At 40.1% G+C, this 26796-nt stretch overlaps 1 protein-coding gene across 6 annotated transcripts in view; it reads right to left on the bottom strand.

Annotated features, from left to right (window-relative positions):
* TENM4 (teneurin transmembrane protein 4) overlaps positions 1-26796 on the bottom strand; it is an 810928-nt gene that overhangs the window by 332269 nt on the left and 451863 nt on the right. For all 6 annotated transcript variants that reach the window (XM_052669278.1, XM_052669305.1, XM_052669320.1 and 3 more), the window contains 2 exons: positions 8399-8687; positions 3180-3449 (listed from right to left, as the gene is read on the bottom strand). In XM_052669278.1, coding sequence (XP_052525238.1) covers positions 3180-3449; positions 8399-8621 — 493 coding nt within the window. In that variant the 5' untranslated portion in view covers positions 8622-8687. The remainder of the gene's footprint in view (positions 1-3179; positions 3450-8398; positions 8688-26796) is intronic.

The following is a 26796-nucleotide window of genomic DNA, read 5'->3' on the forward strand; positions in this document are numbered from 1 at the left end:
TATCAGTCTTGTGGAGAAACTGCAATCTAATATAACAGAAAGTATTCTCCAGAATTCTTTTCCAGGCATTCAGTGATGCATTATGCTGGAGGAGACATAGAGAGGTCTCTTCCATTACCTCTTTCTTCCAAGTGAACAGCCATATTGAGCAAAAAGCATTGGGCATATGAGGAGAGGCTATCAGGGCTGTTTGGTTGTGCAGGAACTGTTCTCAAGACAATGCCAGTGTTAAAACACAGGCTTACTTTACTGAAAACAAACTCGTAACTTAGTAAAGGTATTCAACCTCCTGGACAGCCTTGGGACAGATTGGATAAAACATCACATGGCTTTTCATGCCACCTGCCTGTGCAAGTGATTTATGGACTGCAATATGCCATGGAACCAGATCACTTCATTGGTTTTCTTAAGGACAGGAGTGGATTGTGGCTGAACTTACTGAACAGAGTATCTCTTCCTTCAAGGTATCACCACTCCTCAAAGAAACCTGCAAAAGCTGAGGGAGTTGGACCTCTTATTTTCTAAGAACAAAATGAATATCTTGGTAGAATTGTGGTTTGACAGCTTTGGATTTAGAAGCATCAGAAGTAAATTCTGATTATTCATTTTGGATAAATAATGAACAACGTAAAAATTGCTGATGTTAACCTTCACTGGAAATGTTGGTTTAATGGGTCCCGTAAAATCCTCTATTGATGGCAGGTTCATAAAGCTCCTTATTGACTTCAGCTAAAGGCTATAACTTCTATCAATACTGTCAACAATTAATATTGACTAATAAAGGTATCCTGTAAACTGAGTCATAGCATTATGTTACTTTATGCTGCCATTAGCAAAATTTCTTGTCATCTTGAAAACATTTCTCCTATAAATCTAGGATTTCTTAATATAGCCTACATGATTGCTAACTGTGCAGGGCCCACAGGAACACTGCTCTTGTGCAATGTGAGGAAACAGAGCAACCTTCCTATTTGCATGACAAAATTTCTGAAATGTATCTCAGACTTCACTTTCTCCAACAGCACATTTAAGACTGGGAGGGTTTTGTTTGCAAATGTTTGTCACACTTCTATCCGTGCCAAGAAATTACAAAATGTGTCCAATTATTATTTGTGTACATTGAAAGCTTCAGATTTTGTCCTTAGTCTTTTCCTTTGCACTTTGTATTTCGATTCTTTATACTCCAAATTCAACTGAAATGCTTATACTGAAATTATGGATCTCTCAGTTCCAAGCAAATTTTTCCAACTTGAACCTGGCTGGTGTTTTTGTTATCTACCCAGTGAAGTCTCAGTATCAGTTCAAGCTCTCCAACAGCACAGTTTGGGTTGTAGCATTTCCCCTTGCATTCCACCACCTCTTTTTTTTTTTTGTCATCAGGAATAATTAGATACCAGTCTACCCCCTCTGTCTAGATCCTATTAATGCTGCACAGATTTTATATTTTTGAGCATGATATAGTTTTTCCTCATACAAAACACTCACTATCTAAGGCAGCAAATGCGTTGCACCCTAAGAAACAAGAAACTTAAAATCCTGCAAGCATGTTCTCCACCATGCTGTCTTTACTTTTCTAACTGCAGTGAAAAGGAGGTTCAACAAATGGTTAGCGTGTCATCAAATTTAAGGGAAGAAGAATTGGAGGTTGTCTGAGTCCTGACATGAGTGCTACTTTCTCTATCATTAGTTTCAGCAAAGCCTTTCAAAGCATGCGCTGTTGCTAATGTGTTGTTGCTAATATGATTTCATTTGTAAGTGATCTGTAGGTACAAAGTTGCATTGGAACATACAGAGGTAGCGTTACAGAAACTGGTGAAAAAGGCTCTGTCAGCTAATTGAATTCTCCCCTCTTAACGAGGAAAAAATAAATTAAAATTCCTTGCTTTATTTTATTTATTTTTTTTTTTAGGCATGGAAAGAAAGATGTGTGGAATGGGATCATGGCTGCACACACCACCATAAAAAGCACAGGAGAGTGACATGCGTAAGTGAAAACAAACTGTAATTGCAAGGTGTTTGCTTTGTTTTTTTGAGTCATTATTAGAGTGCAAACTCTAATAGACTCTCATAATCTTTTTTTTTTAATTGAAACACAAGGCTAGGAAGTAAAGTATTAAACTCTGGCACATATCTGCCTGTTTTAATGGGTGAAACCCTGTAAGATGCTATACTAACAAACGTAAAAAAATATTGTAAGGATAACTTAAAAACAAATTCTGCACATCCTTTAAAGAGGCCGTTTATCTTTGAACTTTGCCTAATACATCATTTTCACTGAACAGAAACTTAATAAGCTTCTACTGTAATTTTGTTGGAGTTAAACATAAAATCATGTGGGTGGTGTATGTCTCACTGTGTCATGGCTTCCCAAGGAAAAGTTATCATCATTTGTCACTATAATACTGTGGCAAAAAGCATAAAGAGAACAAGCCATGCAGTCATTTCACATCAGCTTTCAGCGCTGAGCTTAAGCTCCTGATGACTTGGCTATATTAAGAAGCAGGCTGTGCCATAATTGAATTAAAGGTGCAAAGGCTTATATGGTTGTGTGAACCCCCGGGTCACGCTGCAATTGAATCAAAATCCTCTCTCCTTCCTACTCTGCTTGGCAGAACTGCTGACCAAAAGGTTCGCGGAACCTACAAAAGGCACGCAGGAGTCCCTTCAGCTGGGGATGCAAAGTTATTGAGATAAAAAATCCGTGACCTTCAGCTTTTATTTCTCACGAAGAAAAAAGCTTCTAAAAATATTTCACCGCCGTTTTCCTTCAGAGAGCAGTCAGCCAATTTACATAAATGAAACGGCTCCTGTCAAGGAACCAGCAAGGAAAAGAAGGAAATTATCTGCCCCAAAAATCTGTAGCAAAGATAAGAGCATCATTGGCCAGGGGAGGGGAGATTTAAATGCTTTTTGTCTGAAAGGTCGCTACAGAAAGCAGAGAAAGTATTACAGCCACTTAATGATCTCTGTCGCAGTGATAAATAAGTAGGAGCTTCTCCAGTAGTTTATTAACAAACACTCTGTAGGACAGTACAAAAGGCCGTGACATGGGGCTATTAGAAGAGCATTTTCACTGAGTCTGATAAAAAAAATACAACTAAGGAAGATTAAGGTGGAGTGCAAGAAGAAGCACTGCTGGTAGAGCTTGCGGCTGCATCGCATGCGCTGCCCTCACTTACCGGTTTCAGTGTTCTCGTGCTCCGTGTCAGTGAGGGTGAGGTTGGAGTTGGCCCGGCTCGACAAGCAGGAGCTGCGTCCGGATTTGGTGTTGCGTCCCCAGAGCCTCACGGGGTGCTCAGGTGACATGACCACATCCGCCTCCGTGTCGGCATCTGAGCCAGCGCTGATGGAGTAGCCGCAGTGAGGCAGCCCAATATCAGTCCGGTACAAAGTCCCATGAGTGGGGGGCACGTCTTCAAGACCCAGCTCCCGCAAAGAGAAGTTGGCTCCTGGAATCACAGAAAGATTTGGGTTAGAAGGGATCTCGAGGACCATTGAGTTCCAATATTCCTGCCATAGGCAGTGCTGCCAAGTGCTAGATCAAGTACTAGACCAGATTGTCAGGGCCCCATCCTACCTGGCCTTGAACACCTCCAGGAATGGGGCATCCACAGAGTTTTGGGCAACCTGTTCCAGCATTTCACCACCCTCTCACTGAAAAATGTCCTCCTGATATCTAATCTATACCTATCTATAACTTTAAACTATCCCTCCTTTAGTTTAAAACCATTCCCCATTGTTTTATCACTATCTACCTGTGTAAAAAATTTATTTCCCTTCTGCTTATAATCTCCCTTTAAATACTGGAGGGTTGTAATGAGATCTCTCCACAGGCTCCTCTTCTCCAGACTGAACAAGCCCATCTCCTTCAGCCTGTCTTCATAGGAGAGGTGCTCCAGCCTTCTGATCACTTTGGCAGCCCTCCTCTGGGAGAAATTCAGCACAGTGTTTATTCTATAATAGGGGACAGTTTTATCAAGCATGTGTCAATAGTGAAACCATTCATCTCCTGTCTTCAAACATGAACCTGCTTCTTCCTGAGTCCTAGCATTACACTGAAAGTCCACCTGTTTTGTTGTGATGGCTAACTATACCAAGACCAAAAAGCAGCTGAATTCCTGCCCCTGGAACTTTGTCCCTGACAAAAATTCAGGTCTTCCTCAATAAAATTATCATGTTTGAAAGTAAAAGGATGGAGAGATGGTGGAATTCTTCCGAAGAATGAGAAAGTAAACTTTGGAATAAGTCAAACTTGCGTAAGTAATAACTAAAAGCCTTATTGTACACCTCGCAACTCTTCTACTGTAGGAAATTTGAATGAGTTTTACTCCTTAAAATCACTGAAATTAATTACTGGGTATTTGAATTTGTTTTGGCAAGCTCACTTTTCCCTTGCTGACCACTCATGACTTGAGTAAGTTTAGCCATTCATTCTTACAGAGACACAGCAGAGATTGGTCGGCTGCAAATAGATATAATTGTTCAGCTGACTAAAAACATAACCTCAAAAATAACTCCTGAGTTCATGCTTAGTTACATGCTGAGCTTTATAATCAGACCAAATTGATGTAAAAGATTCTTCAAACATTAGCACACTTTGTTCGAAAACTTATATGAGGAAGCTGAGGAGAGCAATTAGTGGCTCCATCTTAATCCACATTTGTTTATTAACGTGCACTTTATTTTGCAGTCCTGAATGCCTTTAAAGGATTTTGGCTACCTGTGAAAGTCTTTATCTGCTCATTGTGTATATATGGCACAATAAGCCCCACTCCTGTTATGTTATGCCTTGATCAGATGGATTAAGGAACTTTATCTATAGCCAGTAGGAGGCATCAGGCCCTGGATTGTGGCCAAATACCAACACCAGTGATCAAAATCAGTCTAGCTGGCTTCCTCCCGTTATTTCAATAAATTAATCCCCTCCAATCAAAAGAGATATGGAGCTCAACCTGCCAAGTTTATGCACAGGCTCCAGACTCAGTTTTAGAGCAGTGTTTGCAGTTCAGACATGTTTTTACAAGCTGAGTCCCAATGCATAATCACCAGGAATGTTCAGTTCCCAATCTAGCTTGGCACAGCAATGCTCTTATCCATTCATTACTGAAATTCGTTCATCGTGTCTGGACCTCTGTCTCAAGGTTGTATCCAAAAGTGAGTTATGCGTTTCTTTACTCAAAACCACACAAGCATGTGGTTCTCCTTGTGTTTGTTTTGTTATGGTGGAAAACATGCATCCAATAGAAACAGATTTCTGCTTTTCAAGAGTCTGGTTTCATGCTTTTGGGAACAATATGCCTTCTCCCTGTGCCCTGCTGCATAGGGAAGGGCTCACATTATAGCACAGATGCCCTTAATGATCACTTGGCCCCCAAAAACCATTATTTTAGTACGCATTTTTGTTCTGTTGACTTTGCAGCTCATAGAGAAGAGAGAAGAGATGTTTAAATGCGAAGTGAATAATGGGACTGGACACCATTTCCACATAAAGTTTAGAGAAGGAACTGTATCATGTCAGGAGGAAATGGCCATGGTTCAGCTGGTTATGGATCTACATCTGATAACACTTAAACTATTTAAAATATTCATGAACTTCACACCTTCTTAATTGAGCAAAAAGGACTAAAGCTTTCAGACGGAGCGGACAGATAAGGTTGCTTGGGGCTCACACATCCATTCAAATCTGGAGCTTGGCTTGAGGAGCACAATGCAAGCTTGTGGCAGATTAATCCATTTCACTTGGCCGCAAAACAATCTGAGAGAACATCCACTACTACTCCATGGCACAAGGTAGCAAATGAACTTGACCTAAATTGCAAAAAATAAGTAGTATCTCTCCAGAGATCTCACTTTTCACTTCCAGTTTTGACTTTAGAGCAAAGCTGGATAGTTTTTAAACTATCTGCCATGGAGTACTGGAGATCATCTTTTGGTTTTCCTTGCATGTTTGAGTCCCCAGCTGTGAACTCCACCTTCCCTTGCAAGGGGCCACATTCAACATCATCTGACACATCAACATGCAGCATGATTGATACTCTCCAGTAACAACAGCTCATAAATTATGAAAAATGACTGCTACAATTAACTGAAAATCAAATTTATTTGCAATAAACAGCAGGAGATGCATCGATTTTCATATTCTATGCTCACTGTTGCCTTTTAAGCTGGAAGAACTCAAGTCAATAAAAGGAAGATAATAAATATCTAAGACTTTTTAATTCAGATCTGGTCTATTTTTTCCTATGCTGACTTGCACGTTTGCTGGCACTCACACTCTAGCTATAACCATTTAAATGCTGACTTGTTTATTTACTGAATTTATTTGGTCAATTTGAAATGTTTCCCTCCTCTGCCTTCCAAATCAGCTCTGGAGAGAAATTCACTTTGCCTTGTTGATGTCGTGCAAGCTAATAAGTCTTGGTTTCAGTTGTCATTAACCCAAGCAGCACCATTAAATGGGGTCCATTCATGACCTTATGCCAGTAGAAAATTTGGCATAGAAAGTCCAGAGTAATTGTTATCATTCTTCAGGACAGCTTTAGAATACTCTGGATAAAATAGGAAAAAGTTATAAAATTAAAAACACATAGGTGATATATCAGAAGTAGAACCAGACCCTGACATGGTTAATCTTAACTTTTCAATCAATTTCAGATACTTAGACCATAGGTTTTTAAGTCACTTCAGTAGTCTTCAAAATTTTTCTAGGAAAGTATGAGCTTCTGTATAAAAAGTTTATACCCCCTGTCAACAGACAGGATTTTCTTTATCTTTTCTGGACTTCTTAGGAGAAGTCCATAGACCTTCATGGCCTCAGACCCTTAGGTTGAAAACCGTTGACCTACACTAATTCACATCTCTCCTGCATAGTGAATATAGCGCATGAAGTGAGCAAACTCAGTGACCTAAAAGGTGTCCTTTTCTTCAAAACCTCTGAGATTCCTTAGAAAGGATGAAATACTTCAGAGTTGCTAAGAAGGAAAATCCTTTTATGATTGCAGACTTTTTCTGAAAACACCTATTGCCCCTTTTGTTAATTGTTGCTTGCTGCAACTTTCATGAAACACAAATAGTACGTGGCAAAAGAGACTTATGTAAGTCATTTTGCTTGTGAATGCCTTAAAGATGTGTGTTGCACCCAAACCACAACTACACGGTACTGAGAAGAGTGAAATTAAGCAGCCCTCAAGTCAAACTAGTGCAGTTGTATGCAATCCCTTTGGAGAATCAACTTCTCCAAACTGCAGTGGGTGAGCTCAGAGCAGTCAGAGTCAGCTTTTTTATGTTCATTGTCTGGAATGCTGCCTCTTCCATTTTACTTTGCCATTTTATGTTTTCTCGATGGACTTCTAAAAATAATTTACGTGAAACCCTGCTTGGTTTCTGAACTAAGTTACACATGTCTCTACAGAATAATGAGGATAAGACTATAGGAGTGGCCAGAAATCTACCTCATGTAAGCAACAACAGCAGAAAGAATGTAACTGTGCTGACTCAAGGCTAGCAATAAAAGGAAAATATCTGGAATCTTTATTAGGACTCTGGAGCCCATGTGGACTCATGTACCTTCAAATTGTCACAACTTCTGTGACCCTAAACGGGATCCTAAAAGTCTTAAAAGTGTCTTAAAAATGTCTCTTTATCACTCCTCTCATACTGGAACCTATCCCTGTCTGAAACCTGCTGCCTGCAGGCCATGTGCAATGCCAAGGATAGTTTAGCCCATCTGCAGTTCAGTTGACCCACTTCTTCCAGGCTTCTTAGGTTTTGCTGCAGCCAGATGAATGGTGTGAAAATGGTACTCTCCTTTGGTTGTCTTCTGTATTGAAATGCGTGTTGATTCCCTTCATGACAGAGAAGGCACATTACATAGTTCAAAGGACCCCTGAGAAGGCAGGGACTTCAGAATCACTGAAAGGTTCAGGTTGGAAGGAACCTTTGAAGGTCATTCATCACTTGCTGAAGTAGGGGCACCTGAAGCATGTTGCCCAGGAATTCAGAAGATTTTCAATGCAATAACAGGACACATGGAGACTGACTGTGCAGAGTGCACCTACTGTGTCTGGTTTAACTGCAGGAAGTGTCAAAGGGCTGTTACAGATGCACACAACACATGTAACACTTCTAGAATTCAGGATAAAGTATTCCCTGTATTCCAACATTTATAATTAGAGAATGCCTTTTAGTAAATGGTAATGAGCACAGACTTGTGGTATCCCACTTACTGACATCAGTTTGCATAAATTTCACGTCTGTGTAAAACATCAACAATGTTCCTTGCTTGTTTTATTTCGTTAATCTCGTAGTCCTTCATAGTTAGCCCCTATCCAGCCTCAGCTCTCAACACTGAGTTGTTTAACACAACTGCTTACAGCAGTACCTGCTCAGATATGCTCACCTGCTCGGCAGAATTCATCGGCCTCCTGGTGCACCATGTCTTTGACCCGATTGCTGTAGGTCAACCTGGAGTCTTGATCATAAGCCTTCAGGGTCTCACTGGAGCTATAGGACTTCTGAGGAGCCTTGCTGTCCTCACTCTCGGCTGAAGAGCTGGTGTAGCGGCGCTCCGTGTCGCGGCGCCGAGTCAGAGATCGATACGGTTTCCTTTCTTTTACATCCATGGCACTCTTGTCTGAGTATTCAACATTAAAATAATGATGCCCGTGTAGCGTTCAGAATGGAATAATCTGAAAGAGAAAATTAAAGAAATAGTGTTTAGGCTCCTGCCTTTGGGCACCAGAAGGCTAATTTGCCTTTCATAAATTCTTGCACTGAGCAAAAGAGAGGTTACTTAATGAACTGCAGGAAAGCCCTCCTAGAATAATTACTGATGGGGAGAAAGTCTCAATTATGTGTTACTCAGAACTTTGCTAATCACAACAGCTAACGGGTCACATGCATGCAGAAACCTGCATCTGTCTGAACTGGGCTCGCACTTGGGGATTTCAAACTGAGTGTGATTTTCTGAGTCTTATTTCCACAGGAAGTGATTCAGACACCTCCTGGAGGCATATTTTATGTACATCAGTCATGTAATCTCTGGGAAATAAGGCCATGCTGAAATGTCTCTATTTGGGCACACGGAATAATGGGAAATGCTACACTGTGTTTTTAAGTGTTTTGGTAACTCATGAGTTTAGAAGGAATGAACTAAAGAATGAGAGACAGTGAAAAAAACCTGTGAGCAGAGACAGAGGGGTGAAAGATGAACGAAGAACTGAAGGAGTGACATATGGATTGTAGTCAGATGAAAATGTCTTCGTATTTAGAGGGCTCCTCTTAACCCAGCTAGAAATATATTAGAACTTAGCAGAACTGAAAAAGTGCAAATAAATGATAGTGCTCTCCTTCATGTAACAGCATGGCCAGGGATTTATGCCTGTGGGAAACCAGTGTGTATATGCACTGACATGCACGCTCACATCTGCACACAGAGAAAATTGATATCAGAAATAAACCATGTATTAAAAGTATTTTTGTCAAAGTAATTTATACATTGTCTTTTCACAACAAGTTTTTCAAATGAAACAAAGCACTGGAAAAAAAAGTCAATGACTTGCAGCAAGATGGTAAAATACGTTCTTGAATATCTTAACTTGTTTATGAGAAAAATACAGCAAAAACCCACAAACCAAACACAAAAATCTGCAATTACAGGCTGTTTCTTGGGAGCTGGTCTGTCTTGACTGCGAAACAACATGAGCTGTGTCTCTGAATGCCACATCGGGAAGTGTTTTTTTTTTTTTTTTGTTTGTTTTTTTTTTTTTTTTTTTTTTGTTACAGCATTTAAAAACAGAGAAGAAAAAGAATGGAAAACACCTATCAGACCTCATTTTTTTTTCATATCAAATAAATATGGAATACATTGGCAAGGAATGAATCTCATTCTGTTGGCATTTCTCCCTTGGAAGGCTAAATTCTGAATGTGCTACAGCACAGATTTGTGCTGCACCTCAACACAGCTACAGCACAATAGTAAAGGTGAGAAGTGCTGTGGCTTTTACAGGTTGTTTTAGAGGGATGTGGGGTAACACAGCATTTTGGCTCTCCAGGCTATATGATTCTATGAGGAATGGAAGACCCCGAGCACAGTCTCTGATACCCTACAATTCATAATAGTAATGCAGGGGCTTGAAGGCAGCATTTTATTATGAATTTCTCACTTGCTGAGCCGTCTGGAACAAATATAACTAAACGTATTTTCAAGGTGATGAGAGAACGCAGGAGGGAATCTCTTCCCTCAGCACTGTGAGGCCACATCTGGAGGGCCAGCTCCAGTTCTGGGCCCCCAGCGCCCAAAGGCGCCCTGGGCACACTGGTGAGAACCCTGCGCAGGGCCACTGGGATGCTGATGGGCCTGGAGCTGCTCTGCTGCTGAAAGAGCTGGGGCTGTTCGGCTTGGAGGAAAGGAGGCTTGGGGAGAATCCCACTCATGGCCACAAATCCATGCTCTGCTCGGTGCTGCCCAGAAGTTCCAGGCTGTGCCAGGAGGTCCCTCAGGTCACCAGGCTGCACTGCTGTGTGCAGTGAGCAGAGAGGGGCTGGAGGCTGCTCCTGGGGGAGCTCCTGAAGCCCTGGACGTGGTGCTGGGCACCCTGCTCCAAGTGTCTGGGCTGGGACTCTGAGGTGCCTCCAGCCTTTAACACTCTGTCATTCTGTGGTTCTACGATGTGAGGACTGCAGGATGGCTGTGGGATACATCTCCAGTTGTGCTGAGAAAAAGAGATTCCTGCTTCCTATTTCTGCAGTTCTGTCTTTGCCAACAGTGCTCAATTGGGTTTGGCCCTTTAACCTCCAAAAGGAACTCTTCAATGACAGAACCAAATTCCAAGGACTCTTACAGATCCCGTGGCATTCTTCCCAGAAATTAAGATGCTACTTTAAAAAGATCCACTGATTTCTATCCCACTGTATTCCAGTGACGGCAGCAGACCAACTCTGCACATCCCATTTGTCAGCAAAACACATAGGAACTACTGAACACAAATGGAAGAACTGGGAGCGTATGTCATAAATGAGCTTTACTTAAGTCATCTGCAGAGCTTTTGAGCACCCATTTGATTGTGAACATGTGTTTAAACCCATCAAGCTCACTGATTTATTTTCTGTCATGAGCTACATACATTCAGTGCATTAAATGCAAATGGGACTGCTCAGTGGCCAAAATTTATACATGTTAAACGTTTTGCAGAATAAGGGCCTGAGAGTTGCCAAAACTATGCCCTGAATGAAGAAGGAAAGATCTTCGATAAGGAGCTGCTTGATACAGTAATAGTGTTTAAGAGGTCTACCTAATATAGGTAGTCATTCTGCTGTCTTGAATCAAACTTACTGACACCTTCACACTGCAGAAACATAAAAAGAATCAAGCATCTGATTGCTTTTCAGTGCACTATCTTCCTCCTCTAAAACAAAAACAAAAACAAAAACAAAAACAACCAAAGGTTTTATTTTGTTTGAAAAATTGTGCTTTTTTGTTTTTTTCAGTTGTTATTGAATTGGTTTATCTCTTTTATGTCGCCTCTATTTGTGTAAAATTCTCAAAAGGAACTGGTTTGCTATACCTTTCAATAAAACATCTTAAAACAGGCTCCTTCGTGAGAATGCTGTTGTAAGAGAGCTCTGGAATTGTGGTTTATTACCATGGGACTGGGGAAACAAAACTTGAGTGAGAAATGTGGTTACTGTATTCTACAAGAACGAAATTAGGGAAGGGGACTTCTATCTGCTCATGGGGTTGCAGTAATTCCTACCAAGGGTCAGTCATTTACAAACCCTCTGGTGGAAGAGGCACACATGCCAAAAAACCTTTCTGCACAGCTAGAGCCACAAGGTACAAACAGGGTCTGTAATTACCATTAGTAACCTTGCAACTTAGGAAATGGCCAAAAAAACATCAGGAAATTGACTGAATTCCCACCAGATGAGGGTTTTTCTTTTTGTAAAGAAAGGTGAAAAACTGAAATTCCTCCTACAGTTCATCAAAAATAGCCCTGTAAATTTGCACCATTCATATACACATTCCTGTATAGCAATGCATCAATTCCCAATTCATTCATGTCTTTATAAATTTAACTCTCCTCAGTCCTTTATTTCTCTCCCTCTGGTTGCTTGAAAGGAGGTGCTTTTCAAACAGGAAATGTCACCCCCAAAACACACAATGAAGTTGCTTTTTTTTTCTCTTCTTTTCTTTTTTAAGGAGGAACTGTTGCATTTAACTGACTTAAGTAAGTTTCCAGCTTCTCTCCATGGACACGTAATCCTTGTTGTCTCCTTTTTATAGCCAAATTTCACCACCAGAGGACTTGTGAAGGGGAACTTCTCTCTCTGATTGATTATTATTTTTTATCTGCTACTCCTTGTGTCTTGATTTCACCACTGCTATGGTTTCATCCATGTCATCAACACTTCACATTTTTTGTGTCTTGTCTGGCTCACAGCGAATAGAAAGACTCACACTTGTTTCAGTTACATACTCAACCACCAGTTTCTTTCTGACTAGCTCACTATTGCTCCTCATAATTTTAAAGTTTTCCATAAATGTGCTGGGCTGATATAAAAAAATATATATTTAAGGCTTCTAATACCATCCTTTCCATTCCTCCAGTCCTGATCCTACTATAAAGCTCAAAATCCTTTTGCTCTGAGCTATTTCCACTCAGAAAATACTTTCTTGTTCTGCGATGCGATGTTTCCGTCTCCGTTTGATTCTTTCATCATCCTGCTGTTTGCATAACATATCAAATTTCACCTTTTTTTTCCCCTCCAAGACAATTAATGGCAATAGCCATTCTTATTTCTGACAACCCACTGAGTGTACAATGCCAGCTGGACCACAAGCTGATTTGGAACACAATTCACAGCAGAAGCATCCCTCTGGCTTTACTTACTCAACTCAAAAATTCCCACTGACCCCAGTAAGGGTTACAAACAGGCTAAAACGTGTGGCATCAAACTCCTCACCATAGTTACATTTTTCAGAGATGTGAGGCTCTTCTCATATCCTTGAATACTTGTTAAGAAACGGAACAAAAAAAACCTGACTTTCTAGTCTGGTGCAGTAAGTGCACTGCTTATTTGCAGCTGTTTTTATTTTTCTTTTGCTCTGGTTGGCTCCCAAATAATCCTTTTTACTATGTTTTATCCTTTATATCTATCCTCCTCATTCTCGGTTCTGTTGCTTTTTGTTGCTCTTTGGAGCTTTGATTAACCACACCAGCTTTGTGCTGCAGAATCGCACTCAATGAATGGAGAGGGGAATGATTTATTTTCTGAGTCACCGCTCAAAAGACAAACTTCCATCAATCAAAAAACCAGACAAGAGAGTGTGACACCACAAAGTGATATGCTAGGAGGCGCTTACAGCAAAAGGGACAGGTGGTCTTTGATAGCTGACTTACATTGCAGGTCACTAATCACAGAGATTAGCAGCAAGGTGATAGACAGCACCTGTTCTAGAAGGCAGCATGTCATATCATCCAATTTTCTGTCAAAATGAAGGTGTTTAAATGGTAGAGATAGCTTTATGTGTCTCCTATATAGTTATGGCAACAGAGCGATGAGAAAGCTGGAAGAGTGAAATATCTTTTCTCCATGAAGATGTGAGCATGAATGCTGGTGGGTTGATTCAGTCCACCTTTGTGCTATGGGAAGCAAAGTTTTCTCCTTCAAAACTGTTTATGCTAAAATGGCATCAACTAACCTGGCAGGACGTGCTTTTTTTCTTTCTAAAATAGATTCTTCTCATTCCACTGCTTTGGGCAATTTTTTCCCTAATCTTTTATTGCTGCTGCCCTTTGTAGGATGAATAGAGCCACAGAAAGCTGAGCAGAAAGATAGATTTTATTTTTAAATTGTTAACTAAGACCTAATGTAAGCAAGTAAGGTAAGTAGCAAGCAAGAGTCCTTTTCTTCATTTTACAGAGCAATGAATGAGATATAGGAAGGCAGAGTAACTTGCTTAAGGTGGTAGAAGAAGAAAGCAACAGAACAAGAGAAGACTTTTGATCTCCCAAGCAGACTCTGGTACTGAGCCTTAGATTTTTTGAGAAACAAGTCACACGAGCACTTCAGAATACTTAATTCAAAAAGTTTCTGCCAAACCATGTCTGATATCTTTGTGTAAAAAGAGTTGCATGAACTTCAGGTATTATTAACAACATGCTCTTTCATGTTTGGATAGTGCCCTTCAGTCAGAAAAGCTGTGAAATATACACACCTACAGCTATGTCTGACCAGTGAAATCTCATGGTGAGTGACGAAAACACCACTCAGAGGCAGAAGAGAGAGAGCTTTTCACCCATTTACGCATTAGTCTTCCCCAAAACAGCAAGAGAAAGTGGGATCCAACAGTCATGCTATTTGGGAAGTTAGCTTCAATCCAAGATCCTAAACTTCAACTGGATATGTCAGGCATTCAGATTCATAAGTGACTCTATGGCTGTAGTTACTAACGTCCTACACTGTTATCATTTGGTATTTGCCATCCTAGATGAAACAACTCAGTCCTTTGTGACAGTTCCCATTGCACTTTGGTGAGGATGCTAACACCACCTGGTACCAGGTTCCGTGTTCTTGTCTCATGAATGCAAAATAGTGAACCTGGGAAATCTTTTCTGGCCATTTCCATTTGTCTGAAAACTTCTGTGATATTCCATAGCTGGTCTGAAGCACAGACCAGGCATGAGTGTAGTATTGAATGCTCTTATGTTTTCAGCAGACATTTAGTCATCTATTTAAGAGTAATTCCAATTGAATTCTTATTGCAAGGTGATTGTGGGCTGCAATGATCTGATCTTAGCAAATATACAACCATGGCTTAAACAGTGTTATATTATTTACCAGGATTCAGGGAGATTCTTCTGTTGCATAAAAGATTCCTGTGTTTTTTATTAAACTTTAATCTTCAGATTTATAATAAAGGTTTGAATCCCAGGGAGTCCTTGTAGGAAATAAATTAACCTGTAGGTATAACATCCTTTCACATTTTTGGCAAAGACCATGGAAAGAAGCAGGCACAAGAGAGAATAATGAGAAGTTAACTCTCCTTGGCTCGAACCCAGCTTGAAGAAAGCAACAAAACCTCTCTTTTCTGGACAAAACCACTGAGCCTTTCTTCTGCTGGTATGGGACTTGCTTGGCAATTGGTAATATCCTGTCCAAAAGATGTGGTTTGTGACCTTTCCATAAATAAATCTAAAACTGCAATGAGCTGGAGGTCCAGAAAAGCTTGAAACAGTAGTGGAGATTTGAGGTATTGTGGGAAAGCATGAAGCAGGCTGGAATGCAATTTACCCTAATTATTTCAGTTTTGCAAACCTATAGGTCTCCCCTCTTGAGTTGCATCGTTTAATTTGTGAGAGGGCAAGATTTGGGGGCCAGAAATTAAAATATTTTTGAATATATTTTGATTACTGTGAGCAGTGTGCTGCTGTTGTCATCAAAATCCTACTCTGGCTTCCCCCAAAATGGAAATTACTTGGAAAACAGTCTTATTTTTACATTGAAATAGCATTTATTAGTCTAGTAAGCCATTCTTGGACAAAGGTTTCTTCAAAAAACCTCAATTTAATAGATAATACATGCAGCTATTTGCTCAGAGAGGTTGTGGATGCCCCATTCCTGGAGGCATTCAAGGCCAGGCTGGATGTGGCTCTGGGCAGCCTGATCTGGTGGCTGGCGACCCTGCACATAGCAGGGGGGTTGAAACTGATGATCACTGTGGTCCTTTTAAACCCAGGCCATTCTATGATTCTATTTAAATAATGAATGCCAGAAGAACCAGCTTGACAGTGTAGTCTGATTCAAGTTCAAGCTTCACATTTTCAATCATTCACAATGTCAGTCTCAAGCACTGGGTGTGCAGGGTGCCAGGAATCCACAAGCTGAGTGGAATCAGCCTGCATGTTAGTGAGTCTCAGAGAGAGGAAGAGATGGTGGCATCAAATGCAGATGTGACATCTCCATTCTAGACAGTTACGGAATGAATCTCACTGAAGTGCACTGCACTCCTTCCTCTACCAACCACCAGGTGAAGATTTGGGCTATTACCCGTGATACAGGAGATTTAAGTCTTTAATCTGAATTAGGCAGGAAAAAATCTGGAATGTGTCTCACACATCCCAGATGAAGGCAGTAGGCAGAGGTTTTCAGAATCTGCTTGGGAGAAAATTTGCTTTTTTCACTAGAGAGGAAAAATGGTCTAAGTTGTGTTTTCTTTTCTTTCTTTCTTTCTTTTTTTTTTTTTTGGTTGTTTGTTTTTCTTTTTTTTTTTTTTTTCTCCTTTTTTCTTTTTTCTTTTTTTTCCTGAAAAGCAGCAGAATGTGTTTTAAAAATCTTGAGACATCCTGTAGAGAACAAGAAAAAACTGGTAGAAAAATCATTCAGCGTGGTGAAAAGACTTTTTGTTTTGGGAAAACTTTGTATCTAATTCCCAAAGAAGAGAAGGGAACTTAGGGAAGACCTCTAAGTTCCCTTCCAGTACTCAAAGGGAACTTATAAATTGGAGGGAGAAGGACTTTTTGCATGGACTGATGGTGATAGGACAAGAGAGAATGGTTTAAAACTAAAAGAGAAGAGATTTAGAGATGTTGAGAGGAAATACTTTACTCAGAGTGGTGAGGCCCTGGAATCGCTGCCCAGAGAGCTGTGGGTGCCCCATCCCTGGAGGTGCTCAAAGAGCAGGTGGGACTGGGCCCTGGGCAGCCTGATTTGATGGGTGGCAACTCTGCTCAGGGTTGGATGGGCTTTAAGATCCCTTCCAACCCAATCCATTTTATGATTCTATGATAATTCCTAGTGTTTTCTATGGCCAACAAGAAACTTACATTATAAGATGGTGACCCATAATAGAATGTAGCAAGAACATCAGGACATCCAACCTCTTTTCCCACCATTTGTTAAGACAATACCAGTAATTAGACATATTTTCTTCTGCATCCCTCTCTACCAAGTAAACTGAATAAGGAAACTACACTTCTGTATTACCCCTAAATGAGCTCTACTCAACCAAAGATAATGCACACATTTCTATGAGGTTCTGGAGAGAAAATAAAGGGGAATTAAAAGCTCTTTTTCTGCATATAGATGCTCAAAGCAGAACTAGTCATCTTGGTATCAGAGGATAACTGAATTATCTTTACACATTAACACTTCTTGTAGGACTACGCATTAACTAATCAAATGTCTGACTATACTTAACTCCATGCTTATTAAGTCATGGGTCAGATTTGACCATCCTGTGAAGAACGCAGTTCATGGGAGCATGATTGAACTGGGTCAGACAAAAGGACTATCAAAAGCTATATCCTGTCTCCCAATGGCAGGTGCTTTGAAAAAGCAGAAAGTGGTTACAAGCAGTGCTTTAAACAATAAGCTTGTTCCTTCCTCTTGATACACTTGCAGTACTCTAATGATCAACAAATTTCTTAGTTGGACCACTGGGTTTGTCAGTCTTTCGTTGACCCATCCTCTGCAGATTTGTCTAATCCCATTTGACACTCAAACACCTGTGGCCTTTGCAACATCCTGTGAACAGTCCCATAATGTAATTATGTGCTGTGTGAAAAAGCACTTCCTTTTTTCTCCTTTAAACTCTCTGTCTGATGTGTACAGGTCTTGTCTCCTCTACGAGGATACTGATGAACCCACAACCCTTTCCATAAAAGCAAGGCTTTGAACTCATATCCACTTTCAAACTTACCTTATTTATCATTATTATCACTAATTTCTGCTTTCATGGCAGAGAACTGAATGAGGAATGGGACTCGTTGGAAAGAAAGCATGTTTGCCTTTCTTCCCTGCAGTCACCTCTGCAGGCTTTAGTCCTGCCTTGAAACACATTGTCACTATCAGGAGTGTTTGCTGCAGAAAAACTAAGATCAAGAAAACAGTTTGTAGATAAAGCGTAAACCCTGTCATATATCTGTAACCCTTTGTGTAAGCATCATGCTGGTGTACACCGTGTATGTAACACTGAGTTCAGACCACATCTTTCTACACCCCTTGGATCCAGCCTAGTGTCTGAGCTGCTTACACAGAGACAGCCATAACTGAAAGAGAGGTATTGTGTAAAAATTGCAGTATCTGAATTCTAGTTTTTTTTTGGAGAGGGACAAGAGCTTGACTGTGAATATAAAGAAATAGAACAATAGTTTGTGCCTGCACTGCCTTTCAGTACTGCAGTTATGTCATAGGCTCAACAGAATTTGGAGGAATGCATTCAAAAGTATGCTAAAAAGTTATATATATATATTGATCTGCCTTTTTGTTTGTACTACTTACACAAACAATCTGCAAAACTCTGTGACAAATAGCATGAGGAAAAGTAAATTTTGCCTCCCTCAGTTGCAGGCAAAATCAAGTATCTGGCCCAGGTCACAGGATTCAAGCAACTAGCATCCAAGCCTCCTGCAGGATTAGTCACAAGGCCACCGTGTCCTTGTCTTACAGTATCATGTGTGAAATTGTCCCTGCTCTTGTCACAGATGCAGAGTTACTGGGTAATCTGTCCTCACATTCCTTGAGCAAGGAAAGAAGCAAGACTGTTTTCTTCTTCTGATAAAATCCCCTAAAGAGCCCAACTTCAAACTAAGTTTATTAAAATATGAATTATCTGCAAAAAGACAGCAAAGAACCATGAATTGATTTCTGATTTTCTATGGACTTATTTCAGGACTTCTCTGTGAGATAATCAGAGAGCATTGAGAGATGCTAGGGATTGATTAATCAGTATAACCCCCACCGTGTCTAAAGCTAAACTTTCAATTGCACATCAGGCTTATGTGGTAGCAGTATATTTCCCTTAGGTAAAATGCCTATGGGAGAAAAATAAAGAGATAAAAATAGTAAATTAGGTATATAAAAGAATTGCTATTTGTATTTGTGAATTTCTACGTGGTTTTGTGTCTTTTTTTTTTTTCTTGAAACAAAGGGCTACTTGACTGGAATAACAAGGAGAGGTATCATCTCTACCATGGGATTTTAGGCAGATGCAATTTATGATACAAAGTGAGAGCTCCATCTGAAGTCCCTACAAATTGCCACTGCTTGACACTGCCTACACTCTGGCAAGAGAACTCACACCTGATTGCTGGGCTGCCGCTCAGCGCTACGATGTACAAGATGTGAACCAGTAAGTCAGACCTTGATGCACTCCTTCTGCACTCTTTCAGACATACAAATGCTGTAAAGCTGCACAGTGCATTAAGGAGGGGGATTAGGAAGGTAAAGATAAGTGATACTATTGTACTATATACTATATAAGTGACACAGTTGTCAATAGAATATTGTGTTCATATTATCCTTGCAAAATTCTGCTTGTTCAAATATATCAGAACAATAACAAGGCTTATTTTAATGTTATTTTATTTTTTTTGCTTTCTTAACACCATGGCAAATAATCTGGAGGTGAAATTTACATTCTGATTTTATGCTTTGATTGTAAAACTGCATGGCAATGTGAACAGAATGCCCATACAAGTAAAATTTGTCTTACCTAAATTTAGACACATCTATCCTGAAAATACCTAAAACTAAACAGCTTACACTTGCTTATTTTTGTAATTAATTAAGACAAAAAAAAAAAAAAAAAGAGGATTTCTAGGGCAAGATTTATAAAAACAAATGAAAAATAATCTACTTTAGACATCCAAATCTGGTTGAAATAGTCAAACTGTAAAGTTCTTAATTCAATTATGATGCTGTATGATTGTGTTTTCTTGATGATTTAGCCCTTCAAGGAGGTGCATCTTTCCCGTATTCCAGGCAGAAGGGAGATGACCTGACCATGGTCATGCAAGAAGTCAGTGTTAAAGATGAACAATCCCCAGCTCATGTTTGCACTTCATAAAACTATTCACTGGAGTTCATTTACTCCGTCAATATTGAGGAAAGCCAAATATTTTTCATATCTTCCAGTGCATAAAATGTTAGGTAAGATCATAAGTGATTTATCCAAGCCCAAAATAGAAACTGGATTTCAGATTATTGGTACCAAGATCACTGATTTAGTGACTATGCGATAAGTTGTTCAATCTGCCACTGGAAGGCATATTTTACATATGATTTTCTGTGGCAAAACAGAATGACTGATTAAGTCGTTCTCATAATGAGCAGGAAGGTTTTTTCCTCTCCATTTAACAAAAGGAGTGGGAAGATTCACTGGTCTGCTGAAGGAGAGCTTTGCTACCATGCATTGGAATCCAGATGGAGGAATATTCAGCAAAGAGACAGTGCAGAATTAAAAAGAAAAGGAAAATGAAAGGAACTGGGGAGTGAAGAAGGTAACTGAAGATGTGAATGGCTCTTTTTAGCCAAATCTTTAATGACTAGTTAGACTAAAGATTAGAAGTAATTGAACTAGCTCTCAGTCAACAAAAGATGCAAATAGATTGTAAAGCAGAGTCAGATTACATTAATTTACACTAAACCGAAAGTAATTAGTTAGTGTTTGTGCAGTGCTTAGAAAGCAGAAAGTGCTGTATAAACATTAATTATTGCTATTTGTTTCAAGGAGATGCAACAAACACAATTTTTTATATGTCTTATAAGGTAAAAGACCAGCAAAGCAAAACTCTGGAAGAGGCTCTCCACTATTAAACTGAAATGTGATGGAGCACCACAGGCTTATTTCAGTAAATAGCTCTGAACTGCGAACATCTGAGTTGAAGTCATAAGGCGAATTTCTGTATCTGGAAAGTCTGTCTTCTGGAAAATAATAAAATTAATAATAATAAAAAAGCCAAGACTAGATGCTTATCGTGTGAGCACTATCTCTCCTTGTACTGTGTGCAATTCTGACCTTGCACAAGGCCAAAAGACAAGAGAACTGAAGAGGTCAAGGGCACAATTCTAAGTAATGAGCAAACCATCTTCATCTTGGACCGTGCAATCATTCCTGAGATGGAGAGATAGTTATGTCTGCTGCTGAGAAGCAAAAGACTGGGAAACAGCACTAGATTCTCTTACGCCCAGCTTTACCACTAATTTATTGCGTGATTTTGGACAAGGCATTTAACCTTTTGGGTCCATTATGGGGAAACCAGATATAACCATTCCTAGCTGTTTCACAGCCAAATAAAAGGTCTAGTTTGATGCTTTTAAACATGTCATTTCAGTCAATTATCTGTGAGACATAGATCATTATTAAGAAGATGATTGAGGAAGTCTAGGAGTCTGAAAAAAAACTTATTGGGTGAGATCATACAGTTTCAGGATGGATTTCGGGCTATGACATGCTAATGATTTGCAAAGATTATTAGGCTCATCAGAATCATGGACATAAAAGGGCCCTAACGTGAAATGCTTATCTGCTTATTGCAATCAATTCTTGAACTAATTTCCTTCCTACACTGGCAAACTTTTGCGGGGAAGAATGATAAATAGCAGAGGTACAACCATGTTATATGTTTTAACATTGCAGTGGATAATTGAATTTTAAAAAGTAATTAATAAGGAAAAAGAATATTTAGCTAGGATATGAGCTAATAAAGGCCTATGTATACTTAGTATGCAGGATTCTCAAAGCAGTATATAGATGTTAATTTATTAGCTAACAAATTATTTCTGTAGAGAAGGAAGTGGTACAGATGGAGATGAGTGAGATAGCAACATCTTTAGATGTGAGCTCCAGAAACCAAATGGGTCATTCTACATGTCATTACACATTACAAGTGAGGCTGGATCAGCACTTGCTGGATGCAGAAATCCTCCGGAAATTCAAGTATCCTTTAAACATAAGTTTGTTACCAAAGTTTAGGCTCTGGGGTTTGAAAATGTCAGCCTTGGTGGAGGAATGGATCTACCTTTCAGTGTTCTGATGGCAAACCCAACTTGATATTTTGTGATTCTATGAGATGTTTCCTCCTGCTAGGACTCAGCTTCTCTGCTGCGTGCTGCCTCCCTGGGGATACTGATGCAGCATCTTGTACAACCATACTATAAGCAGAGCGAGGAAATGGGATGGAAATAAAAAGAAAATGAGCCCTTATCTGCCAAACCTTTATCTTTTAATTTTTTTTTTTGTAACCTATCCCAGATGTAATTGGGCAAATTTAAAACCAGTCTGAATTTAAGGCGATACAAGTAATTGCACTGGCATAGGCAAGAAGACAATACATTGGGGTGGGAAGAAAAACAGATTGAGAAACTCCTTGCCACCAACAAAACTGGAAAACAGAACCACATCCTCTCTAGGTCACGACATACAGGAATTCCCTGGATCTAGAATCTGTATTTCTAGCCAGTTTCTCAAGCCACAGATTTCTAATAACCTTTCTAATACATCTTTTCCAGCTCCAACCCCTACCATCCAACATCTGATGTACATTTTGTAATACACTGAGTTATTATTGCTCTATTTCTGCCAAGAGAGCTGCTGCTGCTTTACAGAAGCTGCCCTGCTAAAATCCCCTTACTTCTTGTCTGCCCTTTATTTATTTCTCCTTTCTTGCAGACCCAAGTTTCTCTGTCATTAATTGTAATTTCTCTTAATAATTTATTGCCTCTTCAATATTTTTGCCACACTGTTTTCAAGAAAAGTTGAAAACTGTTGAAAGTAAACCAGCCAAGCACAGTAAGCATTTTCTTCCTCTTTTTCTTCCCTCTTATTTCAGTAGCAACTGTTGGTATCCCATTTAGGAGAAACGCATGTGAAAGAATGATTAGCTCTTCCACTCTGCCTTGGACCTTTTTGTATTGTAAATCATGCTGTGTGCAAGGTATTTTTAAGATATTCTATGAAACACATTATTCTCCCTGTATTTCTGACCAATGAGGAGTGAATTGGTTGTGTCAGTTCCTGTCTGGCAATGGGTTTCACACCAGCAATGGATTCTGTGAATGCCTGATCCAAAGCCCATTGAATTATCTAGAAGCATTTTCCACTCATTTTGTTGAAGAAGAGAAGTAGGAATTTATAAGAGAAGTAGGAATTTATATGTCTACAAAACCTTTTAATATCTACATTTATGGCATGAGCTGCACTGCAACAAATTTCAGCCCTTGGAAGTATCAGTGCTTAGGATGAAAAGGAACAAAATTAAGAAATTGGAGTCTTTTGGAAATCGTCTTCCTAGAGTGACCCAAAATTAACTGATGAAGTAACTCACAACAGAGCATGTTGGCAATTTTTTCAGATGGGTAGTGATAGGACATGGGGGAATTTTAAACTAGTTTTAAACTAGGGCAGAGGACGTTTGAGTTAGATATTGGGAGGAAGTTTTTCCCACAGAGGATGGTGAGGCACTGGAACAGGTTGCCCAAGGAGGTTGTGGATGCCCCATCCCTGCAGGCATTCAAGGCCAGGCTGGATGTGGCTCTGGGCAGCCTGGTCTGGTGACTGATGACCCTGCGCATGGCAGGGGGTTGAAACTAGATGATCATTATGGTCCTTTCACCCAGGCCATTCTGTGATTCTATGACTTTAGGAGCCTCAAATATGCAGGATCCCCCAAAAGATCTTCAGGGGGCCTTGCGTTTGATAGAGCATGTATTTCTCCAAAATTTGGCTCATTCTTGACATTGTAAGCATAGTGTTTACTATCATGAAGGCATTTTTAAAACTTTCATACTGTAATTATATGTTGCTGGGGTTTGGGACAGCTTGGCATTCAAGCTGTCACTGAACACATTCAATGCTGTATTGGGTCATTAGGCTTATAAACAGGTTGAGCCTAAACACTGGGGCCTGTGCATTTAAGCTGATTTCTTGAGTAGGTAAGGACATATTTATATTTTCATTTAGCTTGAGCAATACCAGCACCTGCCACTTGCTCTAAACAGAGCAGTTAACCCATAACTCCCTCTGTCAACTCCTGTTGACAGAAAGCAAAGCAGATAAATTAATGGCTCCCCTGAGAGGTAGGAACTGAGGAGACTCACGTAAACAAATACCTCACAAAATGCAACTGTGTTAATGGGAAAGAAAGAAAAAGAGAAAAACCCACTCACTATCCTTTGTAGACACAGCAAGAAGAAAAGCAGGGAAAGACAGAGGCCATTCTGCTTGGCCTGTGCCCTCATCTGAGCTGGTTTGGTTCCTTCAGACCTGATACAAACTGAAGAGCATTCAATTATTTCTTCTGTCAAGGGCCATTATCAAGATGCTTAAATAAGCCGTTGCTGGCACACTGGGAGGTCAGTGCATTGGGCCCTTGTTTGGGAGCAATCTAATTAAATAAGTGTTGGTTTTTTGTTTTTTTTTTTTATACTGTTCGCTTCTTTATCTTTCTCCCTGTTCTGTTTCTCTTCTTTTTTTCTGTGATGCGAAACTCTCACTGTTTTACTCAGTTTTCTCGTTTGAAGTTTTCGAGTGATCCTGAACAACATAGGTTTGTGCAGTTTGCTCTGAGGCAGAGAAATGTTTGCATGGACAAAAACTTAAGGCAAAAGACTTTCCTTACCTCACACTAGTTGCTCACTAGTTGACGATAGAAGCAACCATGTCTCCCTCATTCAGTACAGTATTATTGAAGAAATATAAATAAGTTGAATGTGCTTCTGCAGATCACTTTTCTGTGGTAGGAATGGGAATTCATGAAAAACCTTAGGATAAATGTAGTTCCCATGTCCCAGTGACCCTGCTGTGCCAATGAGGACTGCACCCATCACTCCCATCTGCTCTGCATCCCCAGATGTTGCAACATCTGGATGGAGAGGGTGTGAAGATGTTAGCCAGATCGAAGGATCTTAAGCAGCTATCTGTCTCCTTCACACCTCAGCTCACCCAGGAATGTGGAGGAGAAGCCCAGAGCAGAGCTTTCTCCTGGGTGTTAGGCTACAAATTGCAATAAAGGGAAGGATGTGTGCAGGGAAAAGACAAGTTCAGCTACAAAGGAAGGAGCCGTAAAGGGAAATGTTATTCACATGTGTTTTACGTCCTACCCTGGCATTGTTTAGTGTATTGGTTTGGACCAAAGCCAAAGAATCAAACAACAGTCTCTGTGTAGCCATAGGAGTTATGGTAACAAGCAGAGGTCTTGGGTTTGGAGAGGATTGTTTCTTAAGCAGTTACCTCTGAGGAAGAAGTGGGAGGAACACTCTGAAGTTGCAGGGATACAATGGCAGTTGTGGTAGGGGAAAAAGGTCTACGAGCTCTTCTGTACCCTCCAGCCACACATCTCCACTCTCCAGCAATCACTGGCTGCTACTGCGCGTCCTCTTAGAAACACAGAAGCATGGAATCAAGGTTGGAAAAGACCTCCAAGATCATCTAGTCCAGTCATCAACCCAAGTCCTGCTGGAGAGCTTCTGGCCACAGCTCTGAAAGCAAGTGGTGGCATTGAAGTTGCAGCGATATTATTTCCCGGCTAGCCCAGATACCACATCACCACTTCTTCCAGAGGTTAACAGTCCTGTCCTATAAGGGCGTCAACAATTAGGAAATGTGCCTACCTTTGAGCCTCATTAATTGCAAAGCCAACCGTTATAATTCAATTTATTAACTTGGTTGGCATGAGAATGGGAGATGTGAGCTTCTGTCCACCTTCCCTTCCACCATCTCTGCTGTAGCAATGACAGGAGAGCAGACTGAAAGCCAGGGTTGGTATTAAGTTCCTAATTTCAAGCTGGTCTTGATGGGAAGGCTTTAGAAAAACATATGAGGAGGGGGTGTTAGGATCACAGACAGATGTCATTGAGATCCTCGCCTATGGTGAGCAAGCTTGCGGCTCTCTTGCTTCATGCTTATCAGCTCTCATTAACTGATCCCTATTGGAGTGGGAAACTGTTTTGTGTGGGAAAGAGGAGAGAAGGTGTAAACCACGTATTTGTCTCTAGGATTTTGGAAACAAATGTAAATATGAGAGGCAATGGGCCCAACCCAATTGCTGGGAAACCTGAACTTGGCTGACTCAGTCTAACACTTACACCTATAGGGCTGCAGACAGAAAAACACTCCAAAAGAGCATTTAAGTATGTTAATTATGTTAACACTAGCTTGTCTGCATCTCCTTCAAAACCAACATCTCTAACCCGTTTTCTAGCCCTTGCTTGTGTTTTATAGACCAGTATGAAAACATCACTACCTTTCCAGCTTGCCCAGGGTTTTATACAGGCCAAGGCTGAAATGAAAGCATTTCAGTAAGAGATAAGAAGTGGCCTTAGTAATTTCTAAGTTTGGAAACAAGCGCATTTAAACTTTCTCTAAAAGAAACAAGGAGAAAAGCTATAAATGAACACTACATTTATTGCTAAACAGGAATACTAATAACGTATTGGTATTCGATCAGATTTCTCACCACTCTAATCTGGGAACAGATCTACAGAAATCGGAGACACAAAGGCGATATCTACACTAGTAAATCAAATATTTTATTATAGTAAATGAAAGTCTGGGTCTGTTCCCTGGTACTGAGGCCAACTGGCATGGAGAAACATTCATCTGTGTAATAAACCTTTCTGGTATCCAGAAGAGGGTGGCTGTAGTCTTCAGCCTTTTGGGACTGGTCCCTGGCTGATGTTAGTAGTGCCTGAGCTGTGCTCAGAAACTCTTTGGCCCAGGTCAAAGCATTGCCAGAGGCCTCTATTAATTGTCATTTAGCTGTTATTTAGCAACTTAACAAGACAAATAGTAACCCTTTGGCACTGCTTAATCTGATAGCATTTACATAGCCAAAACTGCAGCTGGCAGGACTGGGTAGCTCTGTATATACAGTAGTTTTCAGATTCATTTGTAAAAGAAAATGTGCTCATTATATTGATTATAAGCTAATTACACAAGCAGCAATTTCCATGTGATATCCTGCTCTCTAACCCAAGTCAGTACTACCCTGAGTGTTGGAATGGCTTTGGAAAAGC

Source organism: Tympanuchus pallidicinctus, unplaced genomic scaffold (genome assembly GCF_026119805.1).
Source record: "Tympanuchus pallidicinctus isolate F22 unplaced genomic scaffold, pur_lepc_1.0 scaffold11, whole genome shotgun sequence".
NCBI classification, from domain to species: Eukaryota; Metazoa; Chordata; class Aves; order Galliformes; family Phasianidae; genus Tympanuchus; species Tympanuchus pallidicinctus.